Source organism: Trematomus bernacchii, unplaced genomic scaffold (genome assembly GCF_902827165.1).
Source record: "Trematomus bernacchii unplaced genomic scaffold, fTreBer1.1, whole genome shotgun sequence".
Lineage (NCBI taxonomy): Eukaryota > Metazoa > Chordata > Actinopteri > Perciformes > Nototheniidae > Trematomus > Trematomus bernacchii.
This window is the reverse complement of record NW_022987705.1, coordinates 11,008,754-11,020,770: the sequence shown is the minus strand read 5'-3', so window position 1 is coordinate 11,020,770 and position 12,017 is coordinate 11,008,754. Positions and strand designations below refer to the sequence as shown.

At 43.3% G+C, this 12,017-nt stretch overlaps 1 protein-coding gene across 1 annotated transcript in view; it reads right to left on the bottom strand.

The window, feature by feature from the left end:
- Positions 1-11,246, bottom strand: part of larp1 (La ribonucleoprotein 1, translational regulator) — a 45,746-nt gene extending 34,500 nt beyond the window's left edge. Inside the window, 1 exon segment of the mRNA XM_034140193.1 lies at positions 10,621-11,246. Within this exon segment, the coding sequence (XP_033996084.1) occupies positions 10,621-10,996 (376 nt within the window). The 5' untranslated portion in view covers positions 10,997-11,246.
- Positions 11,247-12,017: the final 771 nt, after the last annotated feature.

Here is a 12,017-nt window from a genome sequence, read left to right as displayed (position 1 = left end):
TACCTCTCCATCGGTTTCGCTTATACTTATGTTGCAGGCTCACTGTGAGATAACTTTGTACATCAAATACTTCACTGCAGCTGCAAACTGCCGTAGCTTGTTTAACAAATGCTGTAAGTCAGACTTCTACATTTACGGTTATCTCCAATTTCATCACTCTTTAACAGAAACAGCCCCCTCTCTTTTTCTTAGAAAACTCAGCACATTGCACACACATCTCAGGTGGAACTCAAAAACATATTCCCATGGGTGCTGCACCACAGAGTGACAATACCTGCTCCCAAGACCCCCCCCCCCGGGTCTCGCTGCTGAAGCCTATAAATAAACCTTAAGCCACGTCGGCTCTGCAGGCTTAGATAAACACAGTGCTGGTGTTGGGAAACAGAACCGGCTCTCAGCCAGATGCTGGGTCTTTTTGTAGGCTATTTAAATTGACGAGATTGTTGTAATTTTCAGGTAACCGTGGTAATTAATTATGTGAGAGGCAGCAATCTGAGACTTTCCTCAAAAGTTTGATAAACAAATCCTTCACAGAAGCCAGGGTCTAACATAATTTAAATAAAATTGTAAGCACACATATTTCAAACAAAATGTGTCTTTTAAATTAAAGATATGAGAACATTTTCTAAACGGGACAAATACAGTTCCCAAAAGCCAACTAGGACATCCCTTGATTACCTATTTTTTTTCCCATTACAGGGAAAGAGAAACTGGATGAGAATGCTTAATAGTCGTCATTATAAGGGTGTTCTCACACTCAAAATCTTAAGTTTAATCACAGTGAAACTTTAATGTTTAGCCACTTTTAGTCTGATGGTGTTAAAACAGAGCAACGTCAGAGGAGGGAAGCCTCTGCAAGAACCAAATATGGAGGAAACGACAGAGCATACGCCGGTAAACTGCCTCCGTGCCACAAAGACACACATACGCACGCACACACACACACACACACTCCAAAGACAAAGGTGAGAGGCTGGGAGGGGTCTCCCTGTGTACGCCAAGTTACAATGTACAGACATCAATACTCATCCGACAAAGACAGCAATTTCCCTCAATATGTAAATGTGTTATTTATAGCCTAATAGTTTTTAGCTTATATTACGCTTTGTAATTTAAAAGAAAATGCAGATTTTTGTGTGGGTATCTGACTCTTCAAGCCACGCTAACACAATGTTAATGGTTATCTTAAGAATAGCTACGTCCATATCTTGTTTTGCAGAACAACGCTAACAAAGATCTGTAAACTTTGAAAAACATGAATGTCTTGTTGCTTCCTCACATTTAAAGCCAGGTAGAAAGTAAACTAAAGATGATATTGGAGAGTGTAAACAGAGAGTTCAATTGAACTTTGCAAAAGACAAAGCTTTATTTGGGGCAGGAGGTCGTCACAGGTCGTTTTCAGCCAACAGAATCGATCAGACCAGTGCAGGTTCACATTAATTTTCACGACAGTGAGGCCTCAGTGGAGACACGTGCCAACGCTAGGAGCAGCGCGGTACATCGAAAGCAAGCTATACACTGTCCTTGAAAAATATATATATATATAAAAAGTTGTCACTTCAGCCGTTTGCACCGATTAAAAACACATCATTTCAGAAAAAACTGGTTTAGAGGAAAACAGAAACTCTGAGATCAAACCATAATGTTTTCTCCTGTTGGATTTCTTTTTAACATTTTGTCTTCTTCATTAACTTCATGATGTGAAATGTTAAAGATGGAACACAAAATTCACTTTTTCTATCAGTAATACTCATTTCCATGAAAAGAGACATGAGACATCAAGCTACAGCTACTTTTATTTGGTGAACAATTACTCTTTCGCTACTTTATTTAAATTTGTTGTAAAATTAAGTACCACTAGATTCATGATGAGATATTTTGCCACTAAGGGCTTGGTCACATCACTAAGTGGACACATCCTTGATGCAAGCGGTCCACACCCTGAACACAGAGGGATGTGCCACTATCATCGAGCCCAGACACAAGCCTGAAACTGATAAAGCAGCTCGAGTTACACAAATTAAGAGAAGAGCTCATCTGAAACAGCTGACAGTTGGTTTCAGTGTTTCCCCTAGGTTTACTGCTTTGGGGGGGTATTGGGATATATATTAAACTAAACTCACAACTTAAAATGAAAGTGTTTAGTTTATTTAATAAAAGAGCACATGTTCAATGTGAAAAGTGACAGTATGTATAGATTAGTTGCAATTTGGTGCTATATATATATAAAGAAATTATAATTATTTATTTTTTTAAACACCTTGAATTTCAGGGGGGGCTCCGTTGGCGGGGCGCAGCGCCCCTCCAATACAATGGTAGGGGAACCACTGGGTTATGTAAGGTGCAACTAGTGTAGTAAGTTCCCTCTAAAAGGCTCTAAGCTTCTGACTGATAAATCCTCTAATTGTTTCAATTCCAGTGAAGCCTAAGTATTTTCCAGTATAATAGAAAGAATCCCTCTGAACAAAATGATAGTGTGTTACAGTATAAAATTACTGAGGATGGAGGTTTTGCATTCACAGCAATAAATGAAAAACTCAATGATCTGTAGGACCAATGACTATTAGGAATTCATCAGTAGCATTAAGTCATTTTAAAGTTTTCAGATTTGAGTCCACTCCCTTGAGCAGCAGACATGAAGACACTTCATGTTGACATTCAGTAGCAGCAGTCTCTCCTGCAAGAGTAGGTACACTTTACCCTTCCATGAGTCAGCACTCCGTCCAGGATCGTGACCTTTGTCAGGTCCTGACAGGTCATAAAACTCGGCTACAAACAGCAATGAAGGTGTCTGTCGCCTATGGCGGGGGTCTGTCTGTTTAATGCCACAACAAAGAGGACAAGATTCACAGAGCAGGGACACGTGTCGAGGACAGGTGAGGAGTCCATGCTAATTTTGAAACCTCCATCCTGAGTAGAAGTGACTTCGGCTGGAATGCAAAGCAGCCTCGAAAGATCTATATAGATATATACAAAAGCACTAATGATTGCCTTTTTAGCTGTGCACAGATATATAGATATATAGATATATATATATATATCTGTGCACAGCTAAAAAGGCAATCATTAGTGCTTTTGTCCTGTGTATAAGTGAAAGGTTATGTTGCTCAAATCATGTCGAACATTTTTTAATTCACAATTCATGTCGAGATGTTTAATTAACATAAAAAGGTGGTTCTAATTGTAAGCAAGCCAAAAATCACATAAGTGTCTCCGATCGAAGGTTTTAGGCCCCGGCTCCACGGTAACGCATACGGCACGGTAACGCATACGGCAAAACGCATCGGAGTAACGCAAACGCAAACGCAAACAACCTTCCGCCCACACGCAATATACACCGGATTGTGTCAAGCTCCACGAGACGGCTCCGTTTACATCCAACCGCTGGGAAAGCTGCAGTACATATGCCGAACCTGTACGTGGAGCTGTAACTTCCTCCACAAAAGCAGCAACTTCCTCCACAAAAGCAGCGAAGAAGAATGGTTGTCATGGCTGCACTTCTGTTTATTCTCCGCGGTGGGGGCCGAGGGATCCGGGCAGAGTTTTTCGCCGGTCAACGTGTGTTAAAGTTTAAATCTTCCGGACAAAATTATAAAAGTGCCGGCCAAAGGTCTTCATTGTTATTTATTGAGCTTTAAAACAAATGAATAACGACGATATAATGATATATAATCATAAAATACACGGAGCCTGTCTCTTTTTCCTCTCTTCTGACAGCGTCAGTGTCTGTCTCATGCAGCAGCTGATCCAGTAATGAGTGACCCGACAGTAAAAATAAACATATTTATAACTAGTTTAGGTAGTTTGAGAGGTAATTAAAATAGCTAAGGGTGATGATCTGACTTGAAGTGTGTGTTTTGCTCCCGCTGCATCACAGCGGGAGGAGCTGCGTGTCTCCGTCCTGTCAGATTAGACTTCACTCGCGTTTATGTCCATATCGAGATAAAGATAAATAATCTGAATTCAGTGTGCAGTGTACTTTTGCGGGGGTGAGCAGCAGAGGCGGGGAGAGGCGGGGCTATTGCGTCGTCATTATCAGAAACGGATGACCGTATAGGCGACCACACGGCCCCGTTGGACCCCCCAGAGCGCGCCGTTCCCAGATCTATCCACCTTTGGACCCGTTGTCGTTTGCAGGGTCTGTTTCTACGTTTCCGTTACGGCGTCGTCGAGCTTAAAGGGCTATACGCATGAGAAATATGCGGATTCAACCCGTTTTCGTTCCCGTGGAGCCTAGGCCTTAGGCGCCGTTTACACGAGGAGAAAACTGCTTGTATCTGCATAGTTTCGCGTGCGTATAGCCCTATTATTTACACGAGGCCGATAGAAACTGACCCCACAAACGATAACGGGTCCCAAGGTGGATAGATTTGCAAACGAAACGCTCTGGGGGGTCAACCGAGTCCGTGTAATCACCTCTATACGAATATTTCCTGAAAAAAATAGCGAAAAAAAAAAAAAAATAGCACCTCTCCTGCTCATTGCTGTAGCAACTATCAAAAATAGCTGTGTTAATTAAACGCACAAGGGGTTCTTGAATGAAATAATATTATAAAAGGCAAACCAGAATAGTTAACGCCCAATATACTCCTTAAACAAAATAAACAGAGTCAGATTTCGTGCATTGATCCATTATATTGACAAAGGAGGATCTCACCCGGTGTTTGTAGAGAATATCTCTCTTTCTGAGCCGTCCTCTCCACGGAGACCTTCTTGGTCGGGATGCAATATCCACAGATTGGTTTCTTTCAGTTTCAGTTTCAGTTTCGGGGCTTAAACAGAAGGGTAGCCATGGCAACATTGCAGCGGGGCTGCTCGGTTGCTCTTCTTCGCGGCTTTTGGCGGAAGTTACAGCGCCACTTACAGTCCCAGCATATGTACTACAGCGTTTCCAGCGGCCTCGTTTGAACAGACACGTTAAATGAAACTAATGCATGTGAACGGAAGACTTTTTTGAATACGCACACTGTGCATAAACGCAAACGGTCCCGTGTGAGCGGGGCCTATAGCTGGCTACACACCAACCCGATTTTGGGAGTCAGAGGCCGTCAGAGGCCGTCAGAGGCAGTCGGGCATTCGCGGCGCCCTACTCAGGTTGGTGTGTCCCGCACCGTCGTTTCTTTACGGCACCTTTTCACAACTGAACAGAAACAACAGAGAAAGTCAGCACAAGCAATCACTCTGATTGGCTGTTCACACTACCGCTGCCTGCTGGTAAGGACAGTTATTGCCACTCGTCGACTGACGTATTTGCGGTGTGTTCGTAGGCGGGCGGTGTAGGCGGGCGGTGTAGGCGGGCGGCGTAGCCGACGCAGGCGACGTAAAAGTCGGGACGCCTTCGGTACACGTTCTTTGGTCTCAGGTGGGTGTGTAGCGGCCTTAAGGCTGGAGCCACACGAGGACGATAACGCAAACGGACCGCAATCGTTATCAAAAAAGTCTTCCGTCCACACGCAACAGGCACCAGAAACGTGTCCGTTCACACGAGACCGCTCGAAAGCGCTGGAGACGCTGTAGTACATATGCCTGGCCTGTAAGTGGTGCTGTAGTCCTGCCACAAAAGCAGCGAAGAAGACTTCCCGCGCATGGTTGCCTTCTCCGCTGTGGACGCTCTGGCTTTTTCTCCCTCCCAGAGGCAAACGTTTTCTCCTGTTGTAAATCTCTCCGGTAGTCCACCAGCAGATGACAAACACCCACTTCTCCGCCTCTTCCAAGGGACGAGGGGACAGTGCAGCAGAGTTTCAGTTAGATTTTTTTCCGCCGGTCAACATGGCCGGTAAAGTTTAAATCTTCCGGACAAAATTAGAAAAGTGCCGGTCAAAGGTCTTCTTTGTTATTTATTGAGCTTTAAAACAAATGAATAACGACTCTATATAATAATAAAAAACGGAGCCTCTCTTTTCCTCCCCCTCTTCTGACAGCCCAGCAGCTGATCTCTGAGCAGGAGAGGTGGGGAGAGGCGGGGCTATTGCTTCAACGGTATCAGGAAATTATCGTATAGGTATAAACACGGAGCCGTTTGCCTCCCCAGAGCGTTTCGTTTGCAGATCTACCCACCTTGGGACCCGTTATCGTTTTCTGCGTTTCCATGTCGGCCTCGTGTGGCCGAACCGTCTATCTGATAGTGAACTGTAGCAGATACGACCGTTATCGTCCTCGTGTGGCCGGGGCTTTAAAATACAGGATTTTTTGCAACTTGTATTCATTACGCAAATGTAAGTATCTTCATTTGGGTTGGCTAGTTCAATAGTTTACTTCAACAGTAAAAGTGATCCTCGGGATATGTAGTGTTTTAAAAAAAACAAATGGTTACATTTAAGAATAAAATAAAAAATATAAGAAAATGACTAATATTAGCCTCAAACCCTTGTTCAGCTAAATGCAAAACGTTTGAGTTAATAAACATGGTTAGGATCTGAAGACTATGTGCTGGCTGTGTTTATGTGCCAGTCTTCTGTACTGCTAACAGGAGGTACATTTCACACTGCTGTGGCTGTAAAGCCCATCGAGTCCTACATTAAGGAAACTATGCAGTAACTCGCTTAGTAATAAAGTAAAGTCAAATATCAACAAGGTGAAAGCCTGTGAGCCATGTACATCCACATGGCAAGAAAGATACATCTGCAAAATAAATATTTAATTTGGCATTGAAGTTAAAAGTCAAACTATGGTGGTAGAGTACAATGCTGAAGAAAAATAAATTATTCTAGTAGAAAACACAAATACAAGTATGAACCTGAAAATGACTATAAGCCCCTTTTGAACTACACCTCAAACTTGATTTTCTGGGTTATCTTCTCCCAAGCCTGTGTAGCAACACCACTGGCATGTTCGGGGCTATTTGGGCCATTTTAAAAACAGGTGCCTAAGCAGGACGGGCACCTATTTGCATTACCAAAGTGGCTCAATTTTGAGCACTGATTGATTGGACCATGTTTATTAATTTGGCAAATTGGGTTTTTTGACCCAACAAAACTGCTTAAAACCACAGCCAGGACATTTCACCATTGTCCGCCAACTGAATGAATTACATCAAATGTTTAAGAGGGCATGCCAATAAAAGGACACTGGTACGTTTGTTCTGACCAACTGGAACAAGGTGGGTAAAGCAACGCTTCCATTTATCACTTATTCACCATCAACTCCCTCTAGAGCCAAAATACACTGAGTAGTACAACTGTTCAGAAAACTGATTGGTCCGGTCAATGTTACCCTTAGGTAATGATAAAGGTTTTTCTCTAATGCCTTACCATTTCTTTTGGCTTCAGCTTTGCAAAAAAAGAAAAAATAACTGGCAAACTGCAGCAGCGCGGTAGTTATCACACACAGGTGAAGGTAGGCTGTAGCCTGTACACAACCTTAAATAGTTTAAACTTTGGGTGTGACATAGTTCAAGGGTTTGAGGCAAGAAGATCTCCCGTGTGTGTGTGTGTAAGCTTGAACTAATCATGAAATAGCTAATGTAATGGTGTAGCAGAAAGTGACAATAGTGTGCATGACAAAATCAGCAACCGCCCGCACTTCAAACATAAACTGTAGCAGTTGCTGGGCGAGCAGGGCTAACGGCAGTATTGAGTCAAGCTGTACATTGTACGTCTCGAATACTTTATGTACATTAAGCTCCCTCACTGCAGCCAATTATCCTAGCTGCTATTGCATATATTTGCGATGCATTATTTAAACAATCAATATATCAGAATGAGAAGCTGGGCTTACCAACTCTCAGGCTAGCTGGACATTGAAGAGCCTTGACAGGAGCTAGTACCTCACCTCTTAGTTAAGATGAGAAATACAACTGGCCATCAAACAAAGTGATGAGGGAACGAGTTGGGGTGGTGGCGATGGTGATGAGTTCTGATTATGGGGTTGGATGCGGACAGCTAGATGTACTACAGGTTTTATGCTTTAGCATATCCTCTTATTTTCAAGTATGTGAATTTATGTGGTACGTTTTATCCCATATCACACATACATTTACACTACTTTTTTGACAATGTTGAAGTCTGTGTGTTTGTCCAGATTTGACATGACAATAAATGTATCCCTAAAATTGAGCTAACTTTGAAATTATCATGAAACGCAAACTTCCATAATCTTTTTGGCCAAGACAATTATTTACAGCAATTAAAAAGAATCCTGGTCAGTAGTAGTAGTAGCACGTCTAAAGCGATTGCTGCTTATAATGAGTCCAAATCCATTTAGGATGACTACTACTGTGATCCTTACACAAGCTGCCTGGGCCGTTTTCAGTCTTTCAGCTGGTGTTCTTATCCAGGCAGGAGTTCAGGGACTTGTTCAAGGACACACCGAGTACACATGACAGATTAGGGAGCAATTTACCTGTTCAAAATATTAATCTCCTTAATTTAGACCAAAACGAAACATTCTAGGAAAATAATTTATCTGAGGAAGCCATCTTTCAAACAATAGACGTTCAATCTACACCAGATCAATTTCCGCGTGATAATCACACGTCTTTACCATTTACATCTACTCTACAAAATGTTAATAAAAAGGACGCACAACCTTTTATTTTAATGCTTACAAACCATAAACCCATGATAACAACTTCTAAATAGGCATGGTTTAGTATCACATGAACAAGAAAAGAAACAGCTCTCAAAACAGTCAACAATGCAACCTACAATTAGCATCCAACCGATTTAGTTCTTTGAATGCTACATACAAAAAGTGGCACTACTTCTGCTGGGTTATCTGGCAGGCGGCCAGGTTTACTTGCTGATGTGACAGCTTTTCGAGCACAAGCCACCCAACCCTCACAGACTGGTCCAGATTCAGGGTACAGGCTGTACCCTAAATTCTACATCAGTAACAGCGAGAAAACAAACCAACTGGCAACAAAAAAGACAAAACAATTTGCTGACAGGCCAGGGTCAGAATCACTATAACCTGACTCCAAAGCTGACACTGGCCATGAAAAAGCTCACACATGGCTGTGAGAGGAAACACCACGTTGCCTTGCCAGAGCTGAGCTTGTATAATACCAATAATCCCTCTACACAATCGATTATAATTACCCTAATTTTGGCAATCCACCTCTAATGTAAAACATTTCATGTGCTGTTTTTTTTTAAATTAACACATGTTGTATTTCTGACGCCCAGATTAGTGAGCTCAAGCACAAGGCATGATGACTCTCATAAGCCTGGTTGTTAGCATCCAAGCTCACGGTGGCTAGCTGGGTGGACAACCACAGGAGCCGGGTTAGCGCTGACAACAGACACAAGACGTGACAACAGGGATATTACCCACGAAACACACAAAATGTCTCACATAGGACCACCTCAGATATTAACTGGTCTCTGACTTTGCACGAATCCGACGCAATTAGCCTGCTAAGTGGCTAGCTAGCTAGTAGCTAGCTAGTATCGCCCATGCCTTTCTCTCAGGGAACACGTGGAGTAAACACGTGATGTCCAACAACAAGCCAGCTCCTTTTTAGCGATTAAACAAGCAGATGTTTCATGTTGGACAATGTTTAAGTTTCGTTAATTGAGCTTTAAAAAAACTTAAAGGGATGTCATGCCTTGCACAGAGTATGAAACGACTGGGAATGCACAGTAGCGACTTGGAAGCTAAGCTAATGTCTGAGTGGAAAGGGCTTGACGAAGCACTAGGCCAAAGAGTAGTCGTGCTATTGTTAGCTGGCTAAGCAGCTACACAGCCGGTCAAGCTCGTGTTTTTTCTTCTAATTGATGCAATGCGAGACATGGGCGGATGTGTCGTTTATTTGTAGTGTGGCTATGTGTCGAAAAAGAGGGCCTCAAAACACACATGTAAACATTAGTAAGCGCCGGTTTTAATATTTTGCAAACACAGGGAGTGTATTAGCTAGGGTTTGGCTGATTGGGTGTGTGTGGCAGAAGATAAGACACAGGGAGGGTGAGCATGGTGATGGAGCAGGTTAAAAATGAGGACGTTTAAGTTGACTACTGTCTTGTAAAACGTACCCAACAAGCATGCACTGTGACACTGTTAAAATAAGCGTACTATACCTCAAAAGATTGGCAGAAAATAAACACAAACTGGATGAACTAAAGTAAATACAGATTCTGGCGAGTCTGCACCAACCCAGCAACTTTACAACCATTGCACGACAACACAACGTGTCCTTAAACTCGAAGCACAATCCCTAAATTAATTAAACCTAAAACTGTTCAAAGTATTGATTGGGGGTGGGGGGCACATTATCATCTTAGGTGGACCGAATGTTTGGCTGCCATTGTTTGGCATGTGATTAAAAGTATTTACAATTTAGAAAGACATTTTAGACATTCAGCAACTTAAATGGGTGTGATCTTTTTTGTTTTAATGCAACCAGCCACCTATGGGTCCACAACTCCAGGAATAGCCTTCCCTAGCAGGAGGAGGGAGGGGGCTTTAACTCCAAATATATCCAGCTTGCAGGGTGCAACAAGGGGGCGACCACAGACAGGGCTTGTTTATGCAATCACTCTGCTCTTTTGGTTTTTAATAAAATGGTATCCGACCTTTCTTTGACAGCTGCTCAGTCATTGTTTGTGACCACACCTGGAAGGACAGACACCGACACAACACTGACAGCGAGTACAATCAACATGTAAGGGAGGGTGTACCAACCGTGGTGTGCTTGTCCATTCACGCTGACCACGGTCACCGCATTCATTTTCCTAGTCCACGGGTTCACCTTGGGCGGTGGAGCTTCAGTAAACTCCTTTCTGCCTTTAACGCCTTCCTCGTTTTGCTTATCTTCGCTGTCACAACCTCCTTTGCTCTCCTCTGTCTCCTCTTTGGAGGTCTGCTCCTCCGAGGTCCCTCCCTGCCCGGGGCTGCTGCCGCCGCTGCAGCTCCCCTGCTCGGCGACACCAGTCTGCTGCTTGGCCCCGTCGCCCCGGCCGCCCTCATCTTCCTCCGGCTCACCGCGGATCATTTTACCGTGCTCCTCCGCTTTAGCAAGCGGGTTGCCGGGCAGGAGAGCCTCCACCTGAGTGGCCATTTCCCACCGCCGTCTTTCTTCCCCCCTCAGGATTACCAGTCCTCCCCACGGCCCGAATTCTCCTTCAATTTCAAGGAAATGTGAAGTTGTTCCGCGGAGTCTGCGCTCCTCAGTCGGTCCTAGACGAAAATAGCTTCAGTCTAGACGCAGAGCATTCGGCGCCGAAATAAAACACGTATAAATATAAAGAAACGTGTCCGAGGGCCTCGCAGGATTACAACCTTATCTCCACCACTAGCAGCAATATGGATGATCCTCACCACGCGATAGAAGGGTACGCGCACGTACGGTGAACAGGGGGCGTAGCCACGTAAAGCCGGGAGCGCGCTTTTGTGTCAGGTCGAGATGATGCCTTCAAGCGCTTCCTCGTAGTAGAACTTCTTAATCCCCAGTTTCTGGCAGCATTAAAGTGCCTTGCCGATTCAAACTGGATAGTTTATTAATGACAAGAGCATATATTTCTGATAAACAACTTTATTTCGTGTAGTAACCTATATATATATTTGTCTTTTTTAAAGATTTGTTTATGCCACTTTATTATGGCCCCCACTCTTTATACAAACAATTATTTCTTTTTTGGTGTTGTGTGTTTGTTGTTTTGGTTTTAATACTGTGTCCTCACCAACACCACCTACTTTGTATTACTTAAAAAATAGAACAAATCAAATGTATTTTCACTTAAAGGTGGGGTAGGTAAGTTTGAGAAACCGGCTCGAGATACACTTTTTGTTATATTCCATGGAATGCTCTTAACATCCCGATAGCAATGAATATCTTAAGTGCTTTGACAAAAAATCCATAAAAAAATGTCATCTGTGGAAGCCATAGTACTGTAAAAAGCACGACCAATCATTTTAGCCGGCCCGGCTAAAATAACTGGATGGACTGCCTGCCTGTCAGCCTTCCATCTCTGCACAAATTTATCTCGTGCCCTCATAGAGTGGCGAAGTCACGCCCACTTACTTCCGGGTAATGGGACCTTATTTCGGAAAAATTATGCATTGAAGTCAATGGGGAGAGA